The following is a 26,741-nucleotide window of genomic DNA, read 5'->3' on the forward strand; positions in this document are numbered from 1 at the left end:
TTGTTGGCCTCACTTTTTAGGGGAGTTAAAGAAAATTATAATTTAGTGAATTTGCTCATTTAAAAAAATCATAACTATATGACAGACTATTGTAATAGTATACCTACAAATACACTTAAGTTAGCAACAAACAAAAACATTTAGATCCCTAATATTCGTTTGATTCCCGTTACCATAAATCCACATCCCCAAATACAATTTGGTATTTGTCGGGGATGCCATTCTACAATTTAGAGGGTCACTGACGTTCTGTATTCGTCACATGGGAATTGCTCAAAAAAAGTATTAACAATTGAGAATCATTCAACACTCAGAGAAATACTGTTCATTTTTTTCTGCCTCAATAATAGCTAGTACGTTAACGCACAAGACCCTCTTACTGATTATTCTTATCCCCTCTCTTCCACAGATGGTTCAATCAATAATGGATGCCGGTACAGAGGTAAATATTGGTGCGTAAATATTCAACATTTGGTCCATTTACATGGTGTATTTGCAATTAAGCCACTATTTTGTCAATTTATCAACTGTATTTGGGGTTCTGGTTGATATTATGAATGGTCACTTTTGTTTCGGAAGCAACACCGGTCGTTGAGCGCAGACACTACTGGTACTGTGCTAAAGCTAGCTAACGTTAGCTGGTTAGCTAAGCTAGCTAACGCGCTAATGTTCACGATATCTTCAATGGCAATCACCAACGTTGTTCCCCGGTATTGAAGTTAGTAGTAGTAGTAGTAGTAGTAGTAGGCTAATGGAGTTCAGTGAGTAATGTGAGGAGCGTTTCTTTTTTTTGGGACAGATGGAGCGTTCTAGCTATCAACCCTGGTCCTGGGGGGACCCGCACAGGATGTGCAGATTTTAGTTCCAGCGCAGTACTAACCCCCCTGATTCAACCAGCCCGTTAATAGGTGAATGAAGTGGATTAGTACTGGGCTGGAACAAAAGCATGCATGGCACAGGCGTGTGTGTGTTTTTTTGTTCATGATTATGTATGAGTCTGTACATTTTTGTATGATCAAAGGTGTACTTTATCTCTGCCTCTCCACACAGACATAGCCCACTCAAACCATCAAGATGAGTGAGTTGAAGGACTGCCCGCCTCTAAAGTACTATGACTTTAAGCCAGTAGAGCATGTGAAGGTGTGCCCCCGCTACACTGCAGTGCTCGGGCGCTCAGAGGACGATGGCATCGGTATTGAAGAGCTGGACACACTGCAGCTGGAGCTGGAGACTCTCCTGTCCTCTGCCAGCCGTCGTCTCAGAGCTCTGGAGGAACAGAGACAGGTAAGAGTCAATGGGCACATATTTAATGTCACTGAGTAATTGAGTAGCTTTGGTGTCATTGGACTGCCCAATGATTCAGTGTCCTCTAGGGCTGGCACAATTACTGTATAACCCATGGTTATGTAACCAATGGTCATAAGGGACAGTTCTAAATTTACTGGGGTGAAGGGGTGTTTTTAAAATTTTTATTGGACACGGGAGGGTACTATGTTTTTTCCCCCTGGTTTATATTTGACATTTGCAAGTTTTATGAAAGTATTTTCTTCCATCCTAGCCACATTTCCTCATCAGCATGCATGCGCCTCCCCTATATCAAGGTGTTTTGGTACTTCCCTTATGCACTACACTTTTACACACGCTAACTATTACTATACCACAGGTCAATATTAGAGAACGACCGGTCAAGGAGGCTGATGGCCCATATTCAATATCATTACATTTGACAATTTTGATTACAATTTCCCAGGGGCGTATGATAATGCATACATTTTAAAATCAAACAAATTTGACTTTGTTTTTACCAATCTATCTACATAACAACATAACGGTAATACTTTTTATTTGAATGGTAAATCTCTTAATAAACTGGGTAAATTAAGATGGCATAGGCCTACTCAGTTAGAGGTGTGACGATCTCATCGTAATCGTATCTGTTGTTTTATCACACTCGATACTTGTAATCTGAAAACCCGGAAGTGCTCTTTAAATGTTGGTAAAGTCTGTACATCAAGTGCGCATTACTGCGCTATCACTCAGAGCGCATCGTTATGTACCTTCACTCATTCACGCACATTGTTAAAAGGTAAATGATGAAAATGCAGATGATTTACTTACTCTTATTCAATTATCAACGAATAATAAATAGCCTAATACATGGCTGGCTACTACTGCCTGCATATATTCCAGACAGATTTAGATGAAGGTAGGCTAATTCGCTTGCCCCATATATTGTTTTACTTCAGAGAGGAACAAAACTTTTCTCTCCCGACACTTACAGTTGCAATAAAAATGTTTGTGCCCTATGGAATTACATGGATTTCTGCATTGATTACTCATAAAATGTGGTCTCATCTTCATGTAAGTCACAATAATAGACAAACATAATCTGACTAAACTAATAACACACAAACCGTTGTACTCTTCAAATTATTATTGAAGACATTGAGTAAATATCCACTTTGCAGGCTGGAAAAAGTAAGTGAACCCTTGAATTTAGTAACTTGTAGATCCTCCTTTAGCAGCAACAACCTCCACCAAACGTTTCCTGTAGCTGATTTTAAGACTTGCACAACGTTGAGGAGGAATTTTGATCCATTCCTCCCTACAAATCTGTTTCAGTTCATCAATATTTCTGGGTTGTCTTGATTGCATAGCCCTCTTCAGGTCATGCCACAGCATCTCAATTGGGTTAAGGTCAGGACTCTGACTTGGCCATTCCAAAACACAAATCTTCTTCCTTTTCAGCCATTCTTTAGTTGATTTACTTGTGTGCTTTGGGTCATTGTCTTGTTGCATCACACAAACCTCTCTTAAGCTTGAGGTCATGGACTGCTGCCCTGACATTCTCCTGTAAAATGTATTGATACACGTTTGAATTCATTGTTCCCTCAATGATTGCAAGGCGTCCAGGCCCTGAGGCAGCATAGCAGCCCCAAACCATGATGCACCCTCTACCATGCTTCACAGTTGGGATGAGGTTTTGGTGTTGGTGTGCAGTGCCATTTTTCCTCCACACATAGCGTAATGTATTTTTCCCAAAAAGTTCAACTTTTGTCTCATCTGTTCACAGCACATTTTCCCAGAAGTTTTGTGGAACATCCAGGTGGTCTTGGGCAAACTTGAGACGTGCCGCAATGTTTTTTTTAGACAGCAGTGGTTTCCTTTGTGGTGTCATTCCATGAACACCGTTGCGGTTCACTGTTTTTCTGATAGTGGACACATGAACAGACTTTCGTTGTTTGTAGAGTTTTCTGGAGGTCTTTTGCTGTTACCCTTGGGTTCTTTCTCACCTCTTTCAGGATTGCCCTTTGTGCTCTTGGAGTGATCTCCGCAGGACGCCCACTCCTAGGAAGAGTAGCAACAGTCCTGAATCTTCTCCATTTGTAGACAATTTGTCTTACCGTGGATTGATGAACACCAAGGTCTTTAGCAATGCTTTTGTAACCTTTTCCAGATTGTGCATCTCTATAAGCCTTGGTTTCATGCATGTTAACATTAGAAGCCTCCTCCCTAAGTTTGTTTTATTCACTGCTTTAGCACACTGCCAACCCAGATGTCCTAGCCGTGTCTGAATCCTGGCTTAGTAAGGCCACCAAAAATCCTGAAACTATAACATTTTCCGACAAGATAGAACTGCCAAAGGGGGCGGAGTTATCCTGCAGAGTTCTGTCATACTATCCAGGTCTGTACCCAAACAATTCGAGCTTCAACTTCTAAAAATCCACCTTTCCTGAAACAAGTCTCTCACCGTTGCCGCTTGTTGTAGACCACCTTCTGCCCCGAGCTGTGCCCTGGACACCAAATGTGAATTGATTGCCCCCCACCTATCTTCAGAGCTCGTACTGTTAGGTGACCTAAACTGGGACATGCTAAACACCCCGGCCATCCTACAATCTAAGCTAGATGCCCTCAATCTCACACAAATTATCAAGGAACCTACCAGGTACAACCCCAAATCCGTAAACATGGGCACCCTCATACATATCATCCTAACCAACCTGCCCTCTATATACACCTCTGCTGTCTTCAACCAGGACCTCAGCAATCACTGCCTCATTGCCTGCGTCTGTAATGGGTCTGCGGTCAAATGACCACCCCTCATCACTGTCAAACGCTCCCTAAAACACTTCATCGAGCAGGCCTTTCTAATCGACCTGGCCCAGGTATCCTAGAAGGATAGTTCCCTCATTCCATCAGTAGAGGATGCCAGGTTATTCTTTAAATGTGCTTTCCTCACCATCTTAAATATGCATGCCCCATTCAAAAAATGTAGAACCAGGAACAGATATAGCCCTTGGTTCAAAGCCAGACCTGACTGCCCTTGACCAGCACGAAAACATCCTGTGGTGCACTGCATTAGCATTGATTAGCCCCCGCTATATGCAACTTTTCAGGGAAGTTAGGAACCAATATACACAGGCAGTTAGGAAAGCAAAGGCTAGCTTTTTCAAACAGAAATTTGCATCCTGTAGTACAAACTCAATAAATTCTGGGACACTGTAAAGTCCATGGAGAATAAGAGCACCTCCTCCCAGCTGCCCACTGCACTGAGGCTAGGAAGCACTGTCACCACCGATAAATCCACGATAATTGAGAATTTCAATAAGCATTTTTCTACAGCTGGCCATGCTTTCTACCTGGCTACCCCTACCCCGGTAAACAGCCCTGCACCCCCCACAGCAACTTGCCCAAGCCTTCCCCATTTCTCCTTCACCCAAATTCAGATAACTGATGTTCTGAAAGCGTTGCAAAATCTGGACCCCTACAAATCAGCTGGGCTAGACAATCTGGACCCTCTCTTTCTAAAATTATCTGCCTCAATTGTTTGCAACCCCTATTACTAGCCTGTTCAACCTCTTTCAAGTCGTCTGAGATCCCCAAAGATTGTAAAGCTGCCGCGGTCATCCACCTCTTCAAAGGGGGTGACAGTCTAGACCCAAACTGTTACAGACCTATATCTATGCTACCCTGCCTTTCTAAGGTCTTCGAAAGCAAAGTTAACAAACAGATCACCGACTATTTCGAATCCCACCGTACCTTCTCCGCTATGCAATCTGGTTTCTGAGCTGATCATGGGTGTACCTCAGCCACGCTCAAGGTCCTAAACGATATCATAACCGCCATCTGCCATCGGGGCAGCTCTAGCAGGGCAGAAATTTGATGAACTGACTTGTTGGAAAGGTGGCATCCTATGATGGTGCCACGTTGAATGTAATTTAGCTCTTCAGTAAGGCCGTTCTACTGCCAATTTATTTTTTTTGTCTATGGAGATGGCATGGCTGTGGGCCTGATTTTATACACCTGTCAGCAACAGGTGTTGCTGAACCAGCCAAGTCCACTAATTTGAAGTGGTGTCCACATACTTTTGTATATATAGTGTAAGTAAGCACAGGCAAAATTCTAGAGGAAAACCTGGTTCAGTCTGCTTCCTAACAGTCACTGGGAGGCAAATTCACCTTTCAGCTGGTCAATAACCTAAAACACAAGGCCAAATACACTTAGTGTACAAAACATTACGAGCACCTGCTCTTTCCATGACTTAGACTGACCAGGTGAATCCAGGGGAAAGCTAAGATCCCTTATGGATGTCATCTGTTCAATCCATTTCAATCAGTGTAGATGAAGGGCAGGAGACAGATTTAAATAATACTTTTTAAGCCTTGAGACAATTGAGACATGGATTGTGAATTGCCAAGACAAAAGATTCAAGTGCCTTTGAACGGGGTATGGTAGTAGGTGCCAGGCGCACCGTTTTGAGTGTGTCAAGATTTGCAACACTGCTGGGTTTTTCACGCTCAAAAGTTTTCCGTGTGTTACAAGAATGGTTCACCACCCGAATGGCATCCAGCTAACTTGACACAACTGTGGGAAGCATTGGAGTCAACATAGGCCAGTATCCCTGTGAAATGCTTTGGACACCTTGTAGAGTCCATGCCCCGATGAATTGAGGCTATTTTGAGGGCAAAAGGGGGTGCAAATCAATATTAGGAAGGTACTCCTAATGTTTTGTACATTGTTCCTGAGTGGCCTATTTACTGTCTTGACTTAAATCGGCTTGAAAATCAATGGTAAGACTTGAAAATGGCTGTCTTGCAATGATCAACAACAAATTAGACAGAGCTCTAACAATAAAATAAATAAAAAAAGTGCAAATATTGTAAAATCCAGGTATGCAAAGCTCTTAAGAGACTTACCCAGAAAGACTCATAGCTGTAACCACTACCAATAACATGGACTCTTAACAACATGATAGAGCTTTGTTGCCCCTTGCAGAAACAAGCAAGGTGTTGTAGCAAACAATGACTAAAATGGGTTGGCAACCTCTAACCCTGGTAATTTGACTTGTAAACTCATGAGTACACTTGCAACTGCTGCCTGGTATTGTGATGTAATAACTTCCATGTTAATGTACAGTGTTCATTCAAATGAAATGATATTAACTAATGTAGCTCACGCAATGGAATGTATTTTTTGTAATGGCAGTTGAGTTGAATCAACAAATCACAGCACATATTGATGGGTACACTTCTTGCTGTTGCTTCCTGCTTTTCTCCTATGGGTACACTCGCGATAGCATAATGGATGGACTGGCGGCTATCATTGACTTGAATGGGAAAGCTTGTTCTATTCATTCTATTTCTGTGGCAGCACATGCAGTCGGGCGGAGGAAAGGAGAAAATGTGCATCTAAAAAATAAATCTAATATCTTATTTTGCCTCCTTGCTCTACCTGCTGTTGCTACACGTCCATCTAATGTTGGACAGGAAAGATATTTTGGTGCCATGGTGGTTCTGAAACTGCAAGTGGTCTGATACTTGCCTGATGTTACAAATCTTGCTGTGTCATCCTCTGAAAATGAAGTTTTGTTGGTGACTGGTCCCTATTTTCTCAGATCCTCACAGACTGGCAGGATAAGAAAGGGGACAAGCGCTTTCTGAAGCTGGGAAAGGATGCAGACCTTTCAGCTTCATCACGTCACAAACCTAAGAAGCAGAAACTCGATGGAAAGGGCAGTCACGGGCCTGGTCCTGGGCGACCCAAATCCAAAAATCTACAGCCCAAAGTCCAGGAGTACGAGTTAAGTGAGGATCCACAGGACATTCCCCGTAATCCTAAGAACGATGCCCCCAACAGGTCAGTAACAATCACATCTCACTCAAACAGTGTAGGGTGTCCGCATCTTTTGACCAATGAGTAACATAATATGTTAATTGTGTAGATAATCTTCTAAGAAAATGGTCCAAACCTCATGTGTCTGTCAAAATCTGTTCAGATGTTATTTGAGTGTTTACCCTTGTAGGATGGCTAGAATTAGGGTGACTAAATCAATATAGACCAGAAAAAAAGTGGTCAGAAATCAGGAATGTTGCATCATGTCAGATATGCTGGATTCTGTGCAAGAATAAAGGCCACTGGCTACCTGACAGGCTCACTTTCCCGTTGAACTCGTCATCTTTCTTAAGATGGATATTGATTTTGAGATGTGACATGTCGTATTTTCATATTTTAGTATACCCTTTTCATACTAATTCGAAATGACTGATATTTTTCCCAAATTTCTCACAGAAAGTGTATCTCTGTGAAATGTCAACAGAGGACTGAGTGCAGAGCTGTTACGGTGATGTATTATCAGTGGTGTCAAAATACTTGAAAGTACTACTTAAGTAGTTTTTGGGGGTATCTGTACTAAACTATTTATATTTTTGACAACTTTTACTTCACTACATTCCTAAAGAAAATTCTATACTTTTTACTCCCTGACACCCAAAAGTATTTGTTACATTTTGAATGCTTAGCAGGACAGGAAAATTGTCCAATTCACACACTCAAGAGAACATCCCTGTTCATCCTACTGCCTCTTATCTGGTGGACTCACTAAACACAAATTCTTCATTTGTAAATGAGTGTGCTCCTAGTGCTCCTGCGCATTACCACCAGACCAAGGTCACACCGGTACTTCTCCAAAACTGCTCTCTGATACCGCTGATGGTCATTTGTAGCCTACCAAACTTGCTAACTGCCAGTCGCTAATGGCCTGGTACTCACCGCTCTATTGTCCCTCAAATCATTCTGACATCAATGCACATGTCATCGAAAATCAAACACTTCATGAGGGCCCATGAGCTCATGTTGCGCAACATTTCTATAGGCTATGCAATTGCGTGAAAACAGTTTTGATGGACTCTATTAAAAAGAAGAGGATACCATTAGCTTTCTATATTTATTTCTCAACTTTCCTAATATTATGCACATTGCTTCACTTTACATCAGGAGTAGCCTACCTGACTGGCATGAAAATGAACAGAGGGGAAAGCGTCCTCCATTCACAATTTATGTGCAAATTATAACTTTTTTTCTGCCCCTGTTCTGACGGGTGCATGATAATGGTCCATTCTAAATCAGAACTAATTTCACGCATATATTATTATGTAAAGAAATATTACATTGAGTGTAGTCTGATTGGTGACAGTAGTATCACTTGTGAATGATGCAGTGTGTGCAGCCTAAGGCAAGAAACAGCACATGTCTTTTTTTGGTGACTTTTTCAAATCATAGTCGCACACATCACGCAGCCTAGCCCATAGGCCTATACGTTTTGATAAGATTTGTATCACAACTAAAGTGGCCAAATAACAAAAAATGTAACCTGTAGGTCTAAGACCCCTGGTACACAGTTGGAGAGCACAACAGTATAGGCTACAGAGCCCGTTGAAATGTGTTCTTATAAGTCCAGTCGCGTGTGAAAAGAGTTTTGACTAGCCACTATTTAAGAGGATCCTATCTTTCTCGTGCTGCTATATTTATTGCTCAATTCTTAAAATGAAGCACATTAATCCGCTTTATAACCAGTGTAGCTTACCTGGCATACATATGTGGTGCGTGAGTTTCAAGTTTGGGATAGCAAATTTTCACCATAAAAATGCTCCTTTAGAATAAAACGTGTTTCCTTGCATCATAGCATTTGCAGACTTATGTAAAATAGCTTACTATTCGTAATGTGATGAGTAGATTGGATAGTTATAATTTAGGCTTCTAATTTAACTCAATCACAGTTTTTTTTTTTTTTTTACTGTTCAATGCAGCTGAGTGTGTAGAGTAGGCCTAGGCTATATTTTATATTAGATACATTTCTTTTTTTGCATGGGGAAAAATGTGGCCTTTTATAAACACATTTCATGCAATTCTACTACACTTTATATGACTAGAGAATTGTTTTATGTAGCACTGACCCAACAATGATAAATAGTGAATATGCACAGTGCGCACTCACAGGGGATATTGCTGATGCTCTCTGTTGGTGCCAGTATGATAGGCTATACAGTTGTTCGCTCAATTCAGTTGAGAATTTTGTTAACTAATAGACAGATTAGTATTTTTATTGTCTTCTCTTTACAGCAATAAACATTTGCTTTCCAAACTATGTTTTCCCGCGATTGTATTTTAAAATATTGTGAAATGCCTGGCTTGGCTCTCTACTTTTCACACAGTCGCAACTCAACAATAATCTGCCCAAATAGTGCACGCTGCCTTTCCTTACGACTGTAAGCAATGCGATTTTAAAACAATTCACATTTTACTTTAGGGAAAGCTTCCCCTAGCCTTATGGACGTGCCGCCTATGCTTGCGTATTAAAAACGTAATGCATGTAACTTCCATTCGCTATTCAGGTGCTGGCTACAGATTACATGTTTTTTTTGTGGGCCATTCTAAATAAATAAAAATATTCCACACATATATATTAGTAGGCTATATGTAAAGACCAGATTAAATTAAGAATAGTCTGATGGGTGAGAATATTAACAAGTGCTTGTCAAATTGTCAATGAGAGACTGATTAAGTGTATGCAGCCTGCACAAGAAACAGAGCAGAGCTCATGCCTTTCATGCAACTTTTTTTCCAATCATGGAGGCATGAGGACTGCAGATGTGGCCAGGGCAATAAACAGGGAGACAGGACGGACAGCTGATTGTCCTCGCAGTGGCAGACCACGTGTAACAACATCTGCACGGGATTGGTACATCCGAACCTCACACCTGCGGGACAGGTACAGGATGGCAACAACAACTGCTTGAGTTACACCAGGAACGCACAATCCCTCCATCAGTGCTCAGACTCAGGGCGGCAGGTAGCCTAGTGATTAGAGCGTTGGACTAGTGACTGAAAGGTTGCAAGATCAAATCCCCGAGCTGACAAGGTAAAAATGTTGTTCTGCCCCTGAACAAGGTAGTTAACCCACTATGCTGTCATTGAAATTAAGAATGTGTCCTTAACTGACTTGTCTAGTTAAATAAAGGTAAAATACATTTAAAAAAAAATAAGTGCTCAGACTGTCCGCAATAGGCTGAGAGAGGCTGGACTGAGGGCTTGTAGGCCTGTTGTAAGGCAGGTCTTCACGAGACATCACCGGCAACAACGTCGCTTATGGGCCCAAACCCACCGTCTCTGGACCAGACAGGACTGGCAAAAAGTGCTCTTCACTCACGAGTCACGGTTTTGTCTCGCCAGGGGTGATGGTCGGATTCAAGTTTATTGTCGAAGGACTGAGCGTTACACCGAGGCCTGTACTCTGGAGCGGGATCGATTTGGAGTTGGAGGGTCCGTCATGGTCTGGGGCAGTGTGTCACAGCATCATCAGACTGAACTTGTTTTCATTGCAGGCAATCTCAATGCTGTGTGTTACAGGGAAGACATCCTCCTCCCTCATGTGGTACCCATCCTGCAGGCTCATCCTGACATGACCCTCCAGCATGACAATGCCACCACGCATAGAACGAGCAGTATGGCTGATTTCCTGCAAGACAGGAATGTCAGTGTTCTGCCATGGCCAGCGAAGAGCCCGGATCTCAATCCCATTGAGCACTTCTGGGACGTGTTGGATCGGAGGGTGAGGGCTAGGGCCATCCCCCCAGAAATGTCCGAGAACGTGCAGGTGCCTTGGTGGAAGAGTGGGGTAACATCTCACAGCAAGAACTGGCAAATCTGGTGTAGTCCATGAGGAGGAGATGCACTGCAGTACTTAATGCAGCTGGTGGCCACACCAGATACTGACTTACTTTTGATTTTGACCCCCCACTTTGTTCAGGGACACATTAATCCATTTCTGTTAGTCACATGTCTGTGGAACTTGTTCAGTTTGTCTCAGTTGTTGAATCTTGCGATGTTCATACAAATATTTACACATGTTGAGTTTGATGAAAATAAACGCAGTTGACAGTGAGGACGTTTCTTTTTTTGCTGAGTTTACGAGGACCTGTTTCTTTGTTAACCGCTCACAGAATAGCCGCATGTGTGCACTCCCTATCTATTTTATTCACCAATGTTCAATGTTATTCTTCATACTATAAAATAATGCCACTGAATTCTAAGCAAATCTTGTCTACTAAGTGAACTAGTGTAGCCCACAGCCATATGGCATAGCCAGATCAGGGCCTAACAAAAGGCCAACTCAGAATATGCTTTTATGTTCTTCTGAAATAAGCTACATTTTCTTCATATGATGTTAGTTTAAACCTGTCTAAAATAAATCATGGATTTATTGTGATTGAATATGCGCTATATTAAATTGATTTATTATACTTTTTTTAATGTAATGTTCCAAAGTTCTGCATCAGTGGCTTGTAGGCTATGCGTGAAAGCCAGGAGATGCTAAACGTGTTTGTTTTAATTAACGGTCAATTACTGTTAGACCTGCAACTATTTGCATGACAATCACCAACTGAGAAAATGTTATGACCGCCACAGCCCTAACTGAGTGCATACCAAGCTTTTTATTTCAAAGCCTTTTACATTTAATTCAGCTCCGGTCATGCTAATTTTTCTTTTTGCGATCCACGAAAAGAACTTTGAAGATGACGACCACAAAATGTTAAATATTCAAGAAACCTGCACCGCTACAGTTGAAGTCGGAAGTTTACATACACTTAGGTTGGAGTCATTAGAACTCGTTTTTCAACCACCCCACAAATTTCCTATTAAAACTAGTTTTGGCAAGTCGGTTCGGACATCTCCTTTGTGCATGACACAAGTAATTTTTCCAACAATTGTTTACAGACAGATTATTTCACTTATAATTCACTGTATCACAATTTCAGTGGGTCAAAAGTTTACATACACTAAGTTGACTGTGCCTTTAAACAGCTTGGAAAATTCCAGAAAATGATGTCATGACTTTAGAAGCTTCTGATAGGCTAATTGACATCATTTGAGTCAATTGGAGGTGTACCTGTGGATGTATTTCAAGGCCTACCTTCAAACTCAGTGCCTCTTTGCTTGACATCATGGGAAAATCAAAAGAAATCAGCCAAGACATCAGAAAAAATTGTAGACCTCCACAAGTCTGGTTCATCCTTGGGAGCAATTTTCAAACGCCTGAGGGTACCACATTTATCTGTACAAACAATAGTATGCAAGTATAAACACCATGGGACCACGCAGCCGTCATACCGCTCAGGAAGGAGACGCGTTATGTCTCCTAGAGATGAATGTACTTTGGTGCGAAAAGTGCAAATCAATCCCAAAACAACAGCAAAGGACCTTGTGAAGATGCTGGAGGAAACAGGTAAAAAAGTATCTATATCCACAGTAAAACGAGTCCTATATCGACCCAACCTGAAAGGCCACTCAGCAAGGAAGAAGCCACTGCTCCAAAACTGCCATAAAAAAGCCAGACAACGGTTTGCAACTGCACATGGGGACAAAGATCATACTTTTTGGAGAAATGTCCTCTAGGCTGATGAAACAAAAATAGAACTGTTTGGCCATAATGACCATCGTTATGTTTAGAGGAAAATGGGGGAAGGCTTGCAAGCCGAAAAACACCATCCCAACCGTGAAGCATGGGGTGGCAGCATCATGTTGTGGGGGTTCTTTGCTGCAGGAGGGACTGGTGCACTTCACAAAATAGATGGCATCATGATGTAGGAAAATTGTGGATATATTGAAGCAACATCTCAAGACATCAGTCAGGAAGTTAAAGTTTGGTCGCAAATGGGTCTTCCAAATGGACAATGACCCCAAGCATACTTCCAAAGTTGTGGCAAAATGGCTTAAGGACAACAAAGTCAAGGTATTGTGGTGGCCATCACAAAGCCCTGACCTCAATCCTATAGAAAATGTGTAGGCTGAGTTGAAAAAGCGTGTGCGAGCAAGGAGGCCTACAAACCTGACTCAGTTACACCAGCTCTGTCGGGAGGAATGGGCCAAAATTCACCCAACTTATTGTGGTAAGCTTGTGGAAGGCTACCTGAAACGTTTGACCCAAGTTAAACAATTTAAAGGCAATGCTGCCAAATACTAATTCAGTGTAGGTAAACTTCTGACCCACTGGGAATGTGATGAAAGAAATAAAAGCTGAAAGAAATAATTCTCTCTACTATTATTCTGACATTTCACATTCTTAAAATAAAGTGACCTAAGACAAGGAATGTTTACTAGGATTAAATGTCAGGAATTGTGAAAAACAGTTCAAATGTTTTTGGCTAATGTGTATGTAAACTTCAACTGTATGTCAACAGAGCTTGGTGCTTATTATTGGATGTATTAGGTTACAATGTCTGACTTTTTGGATATAAGGTTAATGATATGTTAAAGACCCCACTGAACGATTCAGAACATCAATAATCATATTTGTCTTGGTAAAATGTATTATATAACAAGTGAAATTTCACCACTAAAAGGCATTTTCACCCACTCTGGGCAGGGTAGGTGGACACCCTTAACAGTGCTCTAAGGTCACTTACAGACACAAGCTGGTTTGAGAATAGGATATGTGTTTGTTTTTCATTGTCCCACGTGTAAGATTGTCCCACGTGCAAGATTGTATAGTGTATCTGTGTATTATGTTTTCCAGATTTTGGGCATCAGTAGAGCCATACTGTGCTGACATCACAAATGAAGAAATCCGGGTTCTGGAAGAACTATTGAAGCCCCCGGATGATGAGGCTGAATACTACAAGGTACAATATTGAATGTCCAAAATCATACCCCTTTTGTGTTTTATGTCATATTATGCTCATTGCATTAGTAGCTGGCTTATCAGGTCCCAAGCACTACTAGCATATCTGATAGTAGGTATTCTGTGACACTTCAGATAAGTTGTGCTTTGGAATGGTGTGTTACTCACATCCTCTGTTACAGATTTCCCCAAGGAGAAAACATAGATTAATAGTATTGTATTGGTTATATTGTGAAGATTCCAGCATTGGGGAAACACTTCTCTCAGCGATGGGCTCAGGAGGATCTACTGGAGGAACAGAGGGAAGGAGCACGAGCCAACGACAAGAAGAAAAGCCTCATGGGACCACTATCTGAGCTCGACGCCAAAGGTATTGAATGGATGAGCCTTCATAAATGGGTATTGTGTCTGTCTACATTCAGCAAAGACATTATCATGTGTATTTATCTGATTTGAGGATGCTTTTATTCTCTCAGATGTGGATGCCCTGCTAAAGAAGTCAGAGTCCCAGCACGACCCCCCAGAGGATGGCTGTCCCTTCGGTCCTCTCACACAGAGGCTCCTTCAGGCTCTTGTTGAGGTCACATACAGTTGAAGTCAGAAGTTTACATACACCTTAGCCAAATACATTTAAACTCAGTTTTTCACAATTCCTGACATTTAATCCTAGTAAACATTCACTGTCTTTGGTCAGTTAGGATCACCACTTTAATTTAAGAATGTGAAATGTCAGAATAATAGTAGAGAGAATTATGTTTTTCAGCTTTAATTTCTTTCATCACATTCCCAGTGGGTCAGAAGTTTACATACACTCAATTAGTATTTGGTAGCATTGCCTTTAAATTGTTTAACTTGGGTCAAACGTTTTGGGTAGCCTTCTACAAGCTTCCCACAATAATTTGGGTGAATTTTGGCCCATTCCTCCTGACAGAGCTGGTGTAACTGAGTCAGGTTTGTAGGTCTCCTTGCTCGCACACGCTTTTTCAGTTCTGCCCACACATTTTCTATAGGATTGAGGTCAGTGCTTTGTGATGGCCACTCTAATACCTTGACTTTGTTGTCCTTAAGCCATTTTGCCACATCTTTGAAAGTATGCTTGGGGTCATTGTTCATTTGGAAGACCCATTTGCGACCAAGCTTTAACTTCCTGACTGATATCTTGAGATGTTGCTTCAATATATCCATATAGTTTTCCTACCTCATGATGCCATCTATTTTGTGAAGTGCACCAGTCCCATATGCAGCAAAGCACCCCCACAACATGATGCTGCCACCCCCGTGCTTCACGGTTGGGATGGTGTTCTTCGGCTTGCAAGCCTCCCCCTTTTTCCTCCAAACATAACGATGGCCATTATGGTCAAACAGTTCTATTTTTGTTACATCAGACCAGGGGACATTCTCCAAAAAGTACGATCTTTGTCCCCATGTGCAGTTGCAAACCGTAGTCTGGCTTTTTTATGGCAGTTTTGGAGCAGTGGCTTCTTCCTTGCTCAGTGGCCTTTCAGGTTATGTCGATATAGGACTAGTTTTACTGTGGATATAGATAGTTTTGTGCCTGTTTCCTCCAGCATCTTCATAAGGTCCTTTGCTGTTGTTCTGGGATTGATTTGCACTTTTCGCACCAAAGCACATTCATCTCTAGGAGACAGAACGCGTCTCCTTCCTGAGCGGTATGACGGCTGCGTGGTCCCATGGTGTTTATACTTGCGTACTATTGTTTGTACAGATGAACGTGGTACCTTCAGTTGTTTGGAAATTTCTCCCAAGGATGAACCTGACTTGTCGAAGTCTACAATTTTTTTTCTGAGGTCTTGGCTGGTAGGCCTTGAAATACATCCACAGGTACACCTCCAATTGACTCAAATTATGTCAATTTGCCTATCAGAAGCTTCTAAAGCCATGACATCATTTTCTGGAATTTTCCAAGCTGTTTAAAGGCACAGTCAACTTAGTGTATGTAAACTTCTGACCCACTGGAATTGTGATACAGTGAATTATAAGTGAACAATTGTAAACAACTGTTGGAAAAATTACTTGTGTCATGCACAAAGTAGATGTCCAAACCGACTTGCCAAAACTAGTTTAACGAGAAATTTGTGGATTGGTTGAAAAATGAGTTTTAATGACTCCAACCTAAGTATGTTAACTTCTGACTTCAACTCTTAGGCTTTATTGTTGACTATGCATACAATTCTAAATGACTTTTGAAAACTTAACCCTGCAAATAACTAGTTGATTTGAATACTTTATAATTAAACTGTAGAATTTAAATTCTTTAATCTTGTTGTTTTTTCGTGCAGGAGAATATCATATCACCCATGGAGGATTCTCCAGTCCCCGACATATCGGGGAAGGATGGTGGGAACGATGGGGCTGGGACCTCACCACGCAACCAGGGCAAAGCTTTTAGGTAAAGGCCTATCCTCCATAAAGTAACATCACCCCCTCATAACCTTGTAATACATTCTATAGATATGCTGAATAGCAACAAAGCAGGGCTCGACATACAAGGATACCCACTGGCCCAGGGAGGTTTTGGAACCCCCCCCTGGGCCAGTCAACCATTCACATCATTGGCCCGCTTGGGCCAGTGAAAGAAATATTGTAATAATGCTATTTTCAATCTAGGCTACATAATTAATTAAAAAACAGATGAATTCCTGAAAATGTTAGTTCGTTATGTAGATTATTTATCAAACACGTGCCGCACACGGTGCAGCAGCTCACAAAATGAAGGGGGATACCTGAAGGCATACCTGAATGCCTTCAACTGAAATGTGTCTTCCGCATTTATCCCAACCCCTCTGAATCAGAAATGACAACGGTAGGGTAGCTAGGAAAGATGTTTCAACTTATGATATCTACAAGTAAATTCTAAGGCAACAATGGGTATGCAAACCAGGTATTCAAAAAGTTTGGTCCGAAGTCTTGGTTAAATCTTTGCGATATGCAATTCAGTCATTGTGTGCTGTTTGAATAAATATTTCTAAAGACTTTAAAATATTTTTAAAAACGGCCCAATTAAATGTTGACTGCAAAGTAGGTCTACGTGATATCATGATGATTTGTATCCATTGGGGAGGCATTTGTTTGGCAAACCCTGCCATCACATCATGTAGCCTACACTGTAGATTGTAGGCTACAGTACAAAACACAGCTAGCCAAACACAATGGTCTCTTGCTAGGTGAGCAATTGATTTAAAGGTAAACTACACCCTCCAATTTTATATGTGTATATATATATATATTTTTTTTTTTTCCCAGACCTCAAAAATGGTCTCTTGATTTGGTTTAAGCGTTGTTATGGACTGGTACTCTATAAGAAAATGTGATTTTTGAGAGTGAAACCTGGAAAAACAAAACCGTGAACTATATTTAGCTAAATATAAAACTGATTTTATAGGGCCCTACAACTCGCTAACAAAATCGCTAACAATAACACTATTTTTGAGATTGCACAAAGGTTTAATTTTCTCTCTCCAAACAATCAATGTAAATATGATATTGTCAAGTAATAATTATGTAAAATGTAATTTGTGTTTGGAGGGTAGGTCATTATAAGCTCTAGGCTACTTGCTCAGCCCGTAAATTAGAGATACAATTTAAATGATTTGCACATCATTCAGGCCAGTAGCTTTCAGTTTGCACTGGCCGATGTGCCACTGGAAAGTTTACCTGAATGTCAAGCCCTGAACAAAGGCTTTGTAGATTACACCGAAGTATTCCAATCACTGCTTACTTCTTCTGCAACTCTGCAGAAGTTCTGCAACTCACTAATCAGTTAACTACCGTAATTTCCGGACTATAAGCCGCTACTTTTTTCCCACGCTTTGAACCTCGCGGCTTAAACAATGACGCAGCTAATATATGGATTTTTCCCGCTTTCAAATTTAAAAAAAATCTGTGACGTGCTCAGTTTTTTGGCGGCATGAAGCTTTCATTAGACCAATGAAATTGCCGAATGGGTTAAGGTCAAACAACTTTTTTGTTTACTGTTTAGATTAAATCGAGCGCGCTCAAACTTCCCATCATTCTGATTACGGTAGTCATTTTGTCACCCTCATCATGGCAAAGACACGGAGAAATGCATATGATGCAGCTTTCAAGTTGAAGGCGATTGATCTGGCTGTTGGAAAAGGAAATAGAGCTGCTGCACGGGAGCTTGGTCTGGAGCAATGACTTTCTTGGTAGGCTACTGTTTACGGCTAATTTTTTATTTTTTGTTACAAGCCGTGTTTCGTTAAAGCCTATTTATTTTTGTTACAAGCCGTGTTTCGTTAAAGCCTATTTATTTTTGTTACAAGCCGTGTTTCGTTAAAGCCTGTGTAAATTTGTTTCAATGTACCGGTAGGCACCTGCGACTTATAGACATGTGCGGCTTATTTATGTTCAAAATAATATATATTTTTTTAATTCAGTGGGTACGGCTTATATTCAGGTGCGCTCAATAGTCCGGAAATTATGGTAGTTATTTCTCTCCTCTGACTTTCCCTCTTTCCTAGTGTTCCTCACACACGCTCACTAGAAGCGCGGATCAAGGAGGAGCTGATGTCTCAGGGGCTTCTGGATTCTGAGGAGCGGCCCGGAGCAGGCGGAGACTCAGAGGATGAGGTGCTGGCTGAGCTACACAAGAGACAGGCTGAACTCAAAGCCCTGAGCGCCCACAACAGATCCCGCAAGCAGGAGCTACTCCGGTGAGAGCACAGGAGAAAAGGGCAGTGGAGAAATGTAAAATAAACATCAGAAATAAGGTTTATTAAGGTCGAAAAGGATTGTATGATGACTTAGTTCAAGACCTATAAGAAGGGATGTTCTGACATCGATGATAATAAGTTGCACTTATAGAAGGCCCAGTTGGTTCTCATTGTGTTCCACTTCATCCACCATCAATATGTAGAGCAGAGATTAAGGGAATTTTAACCTTTTTTTATTCATAACAAGCCTCAGCATTCATCCTTTACTCTAAACTATCCATCCTCCTCACAGCCTGGCAAAGGAGGAGATGCGGAAGCAGGAGTTACGGCAGAGGGTCCGGGTGTCGGATAATGAGGTCATGGAGGGCTTCCGCCGCATCATGGCTGCTAGGCAGAAAAAACGAATGCCGACAAAGAAGGAGAAAGATCAGGCATGGAAAGCACTGAAGGAGAGGGACAGCATCCTCAAGCTGCTGGATGGGTAGAGGGGCAATAGTTTAGGGTGGGAATGAGATGGGAAGGGGTAGTTTTCCAGTCTGACAATGAGTATGTACTGTTGTATGTGTCTGGTCATATGCTTCCATACTCTAGTGGCCATAAGTGTTTGTGTTACTTTAATAAACTCCCCAATGGAAATACAGTGAATACCTGCAATGATGTAGCATGATTGTCATAGTTGTTGACACTCAATGTTGAAAATGGAGGTATCCATGTTTTGTATTGATAATTACTGTGTTCTTGCATGAATGTGCTAACTAAACTTTCAGTGCATATTCACTATTGGAACATTGTCACCATAAGAGCTTATGATCATTTAATGTGCATTGCTGGCGTTTTTGTTTTTTTTTACTAATAACTGATAGTTTCCCACTGGCATTTTCCAAGTTCTGTTGTCAATTTTGTTTAAATTTTATTTGTAACGTTCTATAGTAAATTTATTTTCTCTAGTATGGAAAAACAAACTGACTGTTTTGAATAAATAAATATCAGAAAAAGGGTTGTGAGGGAGTGTTTGTAATGTGCCATTCAACTTTCACACTAGCAACGTTACGTTGGGAAAAGTTTAACTGAAGATTTTAATAGCTAAACCAAGATAAACCACAGCCTGTCGTTATCAACGGCAACAAATGAGTCATAGTGGGCAGACCGACAAGACAATGAACTTGATCGGACAGCTCAGAGCCTCTGCTCTTTTCTGTCCATAGAAAAAAAATGGATTGGCGGAAGAGGCAGGGCAGGCCAAGAGCAAGGAAGGAAGGTGTGGTCAAGCAAGGCATCCCCCCTAGGCTAAGTGCCCTAAGATTTTTATCAGAACAAGCGTAGGTTAGTTTCGCCTTGTCCTTTTCCCGACATGAGTTTGTTGTGTAAAAAATAAAAAATACAACTAGAAAAAGTCAAAAATAAAAAATATATAATCAAAAATGTAAAAAAATCCTAAGATTATAGTACACAACTCTGCAGGGGGGGTTGTTAAGGGGTGCATTCACATATCTACACACTTTCACACACACATACACAAAAAAAAAAATATTTTTTTAATTCTATTTTATTTTATGTTTTTTTTTTTTTTCATGATTTTTTATTTTTTTTTCCTCTAGGTCAGTTTCAGCATTATGGACATGGGTGTATCTGTAGTCCATTTGGCCTGTCCCACAGCTTCCTTCAGTGATGGGTTGCGAGTGGCTCTGTTGATGGACTTCTGGCTGATGATTGACTGTCTATTGTTGATTGATGTGATTCCAGATATGCTGTTAACGTAGTGATTGCTGATGAATCTTGGTAGTCTGTAAGCCATTTTTATTGCCATGTTTTGGATTGTCTGTAGCCGATTCATCTGCTGTGGTGAAGCTGTTATCCAGGCTGGTAGGGCGTATTCAAAGAGAGATCGGATGTAGCTGATGTAGACTTTCAGCACTGTCTGAGGCGAGGCTCCATATTTTCTTCCACATAGCGTTTTTAGGTGGTTTAGTCTTTTTCGTCCCTCTCTCTCTGTTCGCTATATGGGTTGTCCAGTGCATGTTCTTCTGGAAGGTGACTCCAAGGAATTTTGCTTCTTTTTCTACTTTTATTGTTTCACCGTAGAGTTGGAGATCTATGGGTTTCTTGCTTTTTTTGCTGGTGCTTCTTGTGAAGAGGACACATTGGGTCTTTTGTGGGTTCAATTTTACACGCCACATGTTAGACCACGTCTCAATCATTTCAATAGACTTCTGGAGTTTTTTTGCAGCAAGTTGGGGGCATTTGGAGCTGGACCAGTAGCAGAGGTCATCGGCAAACTGTGAGACTTGGCCTACGGTGGGTGGAGGGTAATAAATATCTGATATGTAGAGTAGGAAAAGTAGTGGGCTTAGAACTGCCCCCTGTGGGACATCTGCTTCGGGGGTAAAAGGTGAGGATATAGCTGTCGAGACCTTCACTTTAATTGTACGGTTGTGGAGAAAGCTAGTGATGATGTTCCTGATGGAGAGTGGTAGTTTGAGGTTGGAGTCTGCAAGCCGGTAGCACAACCCATAGTGGGCAGAACAAGCAAGGAGGTAGTAAAATCCTATTGGCCTGTTCTAACATCATCTGCATATTCCGTTAGGGAACGCCTATTCTGAAGTGAGCGTGTGCGATAACTAAATTAGCCTTTGCACTCCTAAACAACGCGATTTTGTACAACTTCAGCAAAGGGTGAAGTCAACGAAACTTTGTCCACTCTGTTCATAATACATTTGTAGTTTTGGCAACAGAACTATTGAGATTAAATGTTTCATCGATGAGAAAATGTGCAGAATGTCGGCTGAAATCCATTTCCTTTTAACAAATAACTGGTTTTGTTTCACACTGGCATTTTCCAAGTTCTGTTGTCGATTTTGTTTTATTTTTAACGTTATATAGTTCATTTCTATTCTCTAGTATGGAAAAAAACAATGTTTGAATAAATAAATATTTAAAAAAGAGTTGTGTGCCATTCAACTTTCATAAGGCACTTGACGTTTGGAAACGTTTAACCAACGATTTGAATAGCTAAACCAAGATAGACCAGTCTGTCGTTTCCAATGGGAACAAATGAGTCATAGTGAGCAGAACAAGCAAGGAGGTAGGCAGAGCCAAGCACGAGCTATACACACCTTAGTCCACTCTGTTCATAACACACTTCCAGTTTTGGGAACAGAAAACTGTATTGAGAGCAAATGTTTCATCGATGAGAAAATGTGCAGAATGTTGGCCGAAATCCATCTCCTCCCCCTGCTGGACACATGGTGAGTGGAAACGCCAAGTTGTTTCAAATTTATACATCTGGACACTTCTGATGACTTATCATGACGTCCAACGAGTTGACACTTGCAGGGCGTGGGAAGAGTTAATTCATTTTAAATGGACCGCTCTTGCGTGGAAATTTGACAGTCGTTCATCGCAAGGTTGTGTTTTCAGTCATCATGAAACAGTTGTGTGCGCTACAGTCAATTATGATTGCATTTCATATCTTGGCTAGAAGACAACGCATCCGCAGACATCGAATGTTAGCCATTCTACTATATCAGGTAAATTGAAAATTACAATGTATACGTGTGATGTCAGGAAAAGTTATATGCGCAATTTAACGTTTCAAAAAAAGAATCAAACAAAAACATAATTACTTTTATGATATGTGTTTGAGCCGCCATGTGCATTAGTAGCACACTTTCTAACTTATTCACATTCGTTTTTAATTCCATTTGTATGTTGACTTCTCCATATTAATGTTGGTTTTAAGTTATGGCGGACTTTTCTTAGCGGATGTACAATCATCACGAATTGAATTATTGGGCGTTTCAGGCCCGGGCTGCGTTTGAAACTCATAAAATACTTTTTTGTTGTTAAATAAATCAAAATCTATTTTATATTTGAGAGTCTTAAATATTTTTTTATTAACAACAAATCAATACAGGAACTACATGTGGGAACAAGTGTATATATAAATAATATACAAAGGACAATTGGGCTAATGGGTACAATATCACATTAAACATGCACTTATAATTGTAACAGCTTTTTTGTTAGTAGAGTATTTAATTGTCTTAAAATTTTGTTCAATTTCTTTTTGTAAGGTAAGAAAATGTGGTGTTTTGTTTGTAAATGTACATTTGTGAATATGAAATTTGGCCAAAAGAATAATGAAATTAATGACATAAAATTGTTTCAGCTTATTTCTATCGTAGGTAAAGAATCCAAGCAGTACATCTCTCCACAATAGTGTAAAATCTTCATAAATGTGTTCAATTATAAATCTACTGATGTCTTGCCACAGTTTTCTTATATGAATACAATGCCAAAAAAGATGCAACATCGTTTCTGGGTGATCATTACAAAAGGTACAATTTGAGTTTGTTTTCCTTAAACTTCTTCATATAGTGGATGGGAGGATAATATTAATGAACAATTTTAAAGGAAACTTCCTTAATTTTGTTAACAAGTAGGTATGTGTGTGGCAACATCCAAACTTTGTTTCCAACAGATATTATCAATAAATCCGTTCCAATAAGGCATGGTATAGATACGAACCTTGTTTCAGCAGGATGTTGTATCGATCTGTTAAATGGACCAAAAGAGAAACAAATCTTTACTACTGATGAGTCAACAGGGTCAATGGAAGGTAGGTTCTGAGGGTCAGGTCTTAACATGTTCCTGAATAATAAAGCAACACATGAGGGAATGGCATCTAAAACAATTGCAAAATCTTTAGGTGTTACAGGGACCTTGTAAAGTGATATGAATTCCTTGTAAATGCAGATGTTTTTTACATATTTACAAGTTGGCTCACCAATAGGATATTATTTCAGAACCAATATTCTAAAAATAAATAAGTATTTTTATACAATATACCTCGATTATTCCATATATAATATCTGTGTGGAGAAAAATTATGCTTATAAATTAAGGACCATGACAAGAACCTGCCGAAGAAAAGCAGAAAGTTTCACTGGAACTTTGTCAATATTATAATTGCAAACCAACATGAAGTTAAGGCCACTAAAAGTAGAGAAGACATGATGAGGAATAAAATTCTACATAGAAGTGGGACTTTTTATTTATTTAACCAGGTAGGCCAGTTGAGAACAAGTTCTCATTTACAACTGCGACCTGGCCAAGATAAAGCAATGCAGTGTGACAAAAAACAACACAGAGTTACACATGGGATAAACAAAGGTACAGTCAAAACCACAATAGAAAAATCTATTGTGGTTGCAAATGGAGTAAGGAGGTAAGGCAGTAAATAGGCTAATAGTAGCGAAGTAATTACAATTTAGCAAATGAACACTGGAGTGACAGATGTGCAGATGATGATGTGCAAGTAGAAATACTGGTGTGCAAAAGAGCAAGAAAAGTAAATAAAAACAATATGGGGATGAGGTAGGTAGTTGGATGGGTTATTTACAGATGGGCTGTGTATAGCTGCAGCACTCGGTAAACTGCTCAGATAGCTGATGCTTAAAGTTAGTGAGGGAGATATGTCTCCAACTTCAACGATTTTTGCAATTTGTTCCAGTCATTGGCAGTAGAGAACTGGAAGGAAAGGCGGCCAAAGTAGGTGTTGGCTTTGGGGATGACCAGTGAGATATACCTGCTGGAGCGTGTGCTATGGGTGGGTGTTGTTATTGTGACCAGTGAGCTGAGATAAGGCGGAGCTTTACCTAGCAAAGACTTATAGATGACCTGGAGGCAGTAGGTTTGGCGACGAATATGTAGCGAGGGCCAGCCAACGAGAGCATACAGGTCGCGCCTTCCCTGTGGCTCAGTTGGTAGAGCATGGTGTTTGCAACGCCAGCATGGTGTTTGCAACGCCAGGGTTGTGGGTTCGATTCCCACGGGGGGCCAGTACCAAAAAAATATTTAAAAAATGCATGAAATGAAAAGGCAATGTATGTATTCACTACTGTAAGTCGCTCTGGATAAGAGCGTCTGCTAAAATGACTAAAATGTAGTATATGGGGCTTTGGTGACAAAACGGATGGCACTGTGATAAACTGCATCCAGTTTGCTGAGTAGAGTATTGGAGGCTATTTTGTAAACGACATCGCTGAAGTTGAGGATCGGTAGGATAGTCAGTTTTTACATTTACGTCATTTAGCAGACGCTCTTATCCAGAGTTTTACGAGGGTATGTTTAGCAGCGTGAGTGAAGGAGGCTTTGTTGCAAAATAGGAAGCCGATTCTAGATTTTAATTTTGGATTGGAGATGTTTGATGTGAGTCTGGAAGGAGAGTTTACAGTCTACCCAGACACCTAGGCATTTGTAGTTGTCCACATATTCTAAGTCAGAACCGTCCAGAGTAGTGATGCTAGTCAGGCGGACGGGTGCGGGCAGCGATCGGTTGAAGAGCATGCATTTCGTTTTACTAGCGTTTAAGAGCAGTTGGAGGCCACGGAAGGAGTGTTGTATGGCATTGAAGCTCGTTTGGAGATTTGTTAACACAGTGTCCAAAGAAGGGCCAGATGTATACAGAATGGTGTCGTCTGCGTAGAGGTGGATCAAGGAATCACCCGCAGCAAGAGCGATATCATTGATATATACAGAGAAAAGAGTCGGCCCGAGAATTGAACCCTGTGGTACCCCCATAGAGACTGCCAGAGGTCCAGACAATAGGCTCTCCGACTTGACACACGTAACTCTATCTGAGAATTAGTTGGTGAACCAGGCGAGGCAGTCATTTGAGAAACCAAGGCTGTTGAGTCTGCCGATAAGAATACGGTGATTGACAGAGTCGACAGCCTTGGCCAAGTCGATGAAGATGGCTGCACGGCTGTCTTTTATCGATGGCGGTTATGATATCGTTTAGGACCTTGAGCGTGGCTGAGGTTCACCCGGGACCAGCTCGGAAACCGGGTTGCACAGCGGAGAAGGTACGGTGGGATTCGAAATGGTCAGTGATCTGTTTGTTAACTTGGTTTTGAAAGACTTTAGAAAGGCAGGGCAGGATGGATATAGGTCTGTAACAGCTTGGGTCTAAAGTGTCTCCCCCTTTGAAGAGGGGGATAACCGCGGCAGCTTTCCAGTCTTTTGGAATCTCGGACGATACGAAAGAAAGGTTGAACAGACTAGTAATAGGGGTTGCAACAATGGCGGCAGATCATTTTAGAAAGAGAGGGTCCAGATTGTCTAGCCCAGCTGATTTGTACGGGTCCAGGTTTTGCAGCTCTTTCAGAACATCTGTTATCTGGATTTGGGTGAAGGAGAAGCTGGGGAGGCTTGGGCAAGTAGCTGCGGGGGGTGCGGAGCTGTTGGCCGGGGTTGGGTTAGCCAGGAGGAAAGCTTGGCCAGACGTAGAGAAATGCTTATTGAAATTCTCGATTATCGTGGATATATATATATATATATATACTGCTCAAAAAAATAAAGGGAACACTTAAACAACACAATGTAACTCCAAGTCAATCACACTTCTGTGAACTCAAACTGTCCACTTAGGAAGCAACACTGATTGACAATAAATTTCACATGCTGTTGTGCAAATGGAATAGACAACAGGTGGAAATTATAGGCAATTAGCAAGACACCCCCAATAAAGGAGTGGTTCTGCAGGTGGGGACCACAGACCACTTCTCAGTTCCTATGCTTCCTGGCTGATGTTTTGGTCACTTTTGAATACTGGCGGTGCTTTCACTCTAGTGGTAGCATGAGACGGAGTCTACAACCCACACAAGTGGCTCAGGTAGTGCAGTTAATCCAGGATGGCACATCAATGCGAGCTGTGGCAAGAAGGTTTGCTGTGTCTGTCAGCGTAGTGTCCAGAGCATGGAGGCGCTACCAGGAGACAGGCCAGTACATCAGGAGACGTGGAGGAGGCCGTAGGAGGGCAACAACCCAGCAGCAGGACTGCTACCTCCGCCTTTGTGCAAGGAGGAGCAGGAGGAGCACTGCCAGAGCCCTGCAAAATGACCTCCAGCAGGCCACAAATGTGCATGTGTCTGCTCAAACGGTCAGAAACAGACTCCATGAGGGTGGTATGAGGGCCCGACGTCCACAGGTGGGGGTTGTGCTTACAGCCCAACACCGTGCAGGACGTTTGGCATTTGCCAGAGAACACCAAGATTGGCAAATTCGCCACTGGCGCCCTGTGCTCTTCA

The 26,741-nt window shown here is 41.3% G+C and overlaps 1 protein-coding gene across 3 annotated transcripts; it reads left to right on the forward strand.

Annotated features, from left to right (window-relative positions):
- Positions 1-203: 203 nt before the first annotated feature.
- On the forward strand, positions 204-19,648 carry LOC115207632 (transcriptional adapter 3). Of its 3 annotated transcripts, none has more exons than XM_029774918.1 (10): positions 204-282; positions 410-452; positions 1,051-1,284; positions 6,896-7,137; positions 13,853-13,958; positions 14,195-14,327; positions 14,434-14,537; positions 16,258-16,367; positions 18,460-18,651; positions 18,944-19,648. In XM_029774918.1, exons 3-10 carry the CDS (start codon positions 1,075-1,077, stop codon positions 19,134-19,136), a joined length of 1,290 nt encoding a protein of 429 aa, XP_029630778.1. In that variant the 5' UTR covers positions 204-282; positions 410-452; positions 1,051-1,074; the 3' UTR covers positions 19,137-19,648. The 3 variants fall into 3 exon arrangements, with proteins under 3 accessions (XP_029630778.1, XP_029630779.1, XP_029630780.1); XM_029774919.1 differs by having other exon boundaries at positions 210-282; positions 410-442; XM_029774920.1 differs by lacking the exons at positions 204-282; positions 410-452 and adding an exon at positions 885-908.
- The last annotated feature ends 7,093 nt before the right edge of the window (positions 19,649-26,741 follow it).

Source organism: Salmo trutta, chromosome 14 (genome assembly GCF_901001165.1).
Source record: "Salmo trutta chromosome 14, fSalTru1.1, whole genome shotgun sequence".
In the NCBI taxonomy this organism is placed as follows: Eukaryota; Metazoa; Chordata; class Actinopteri; order Salmoniformes; family Salmonidae; genus Salmo; species Salmo trutta.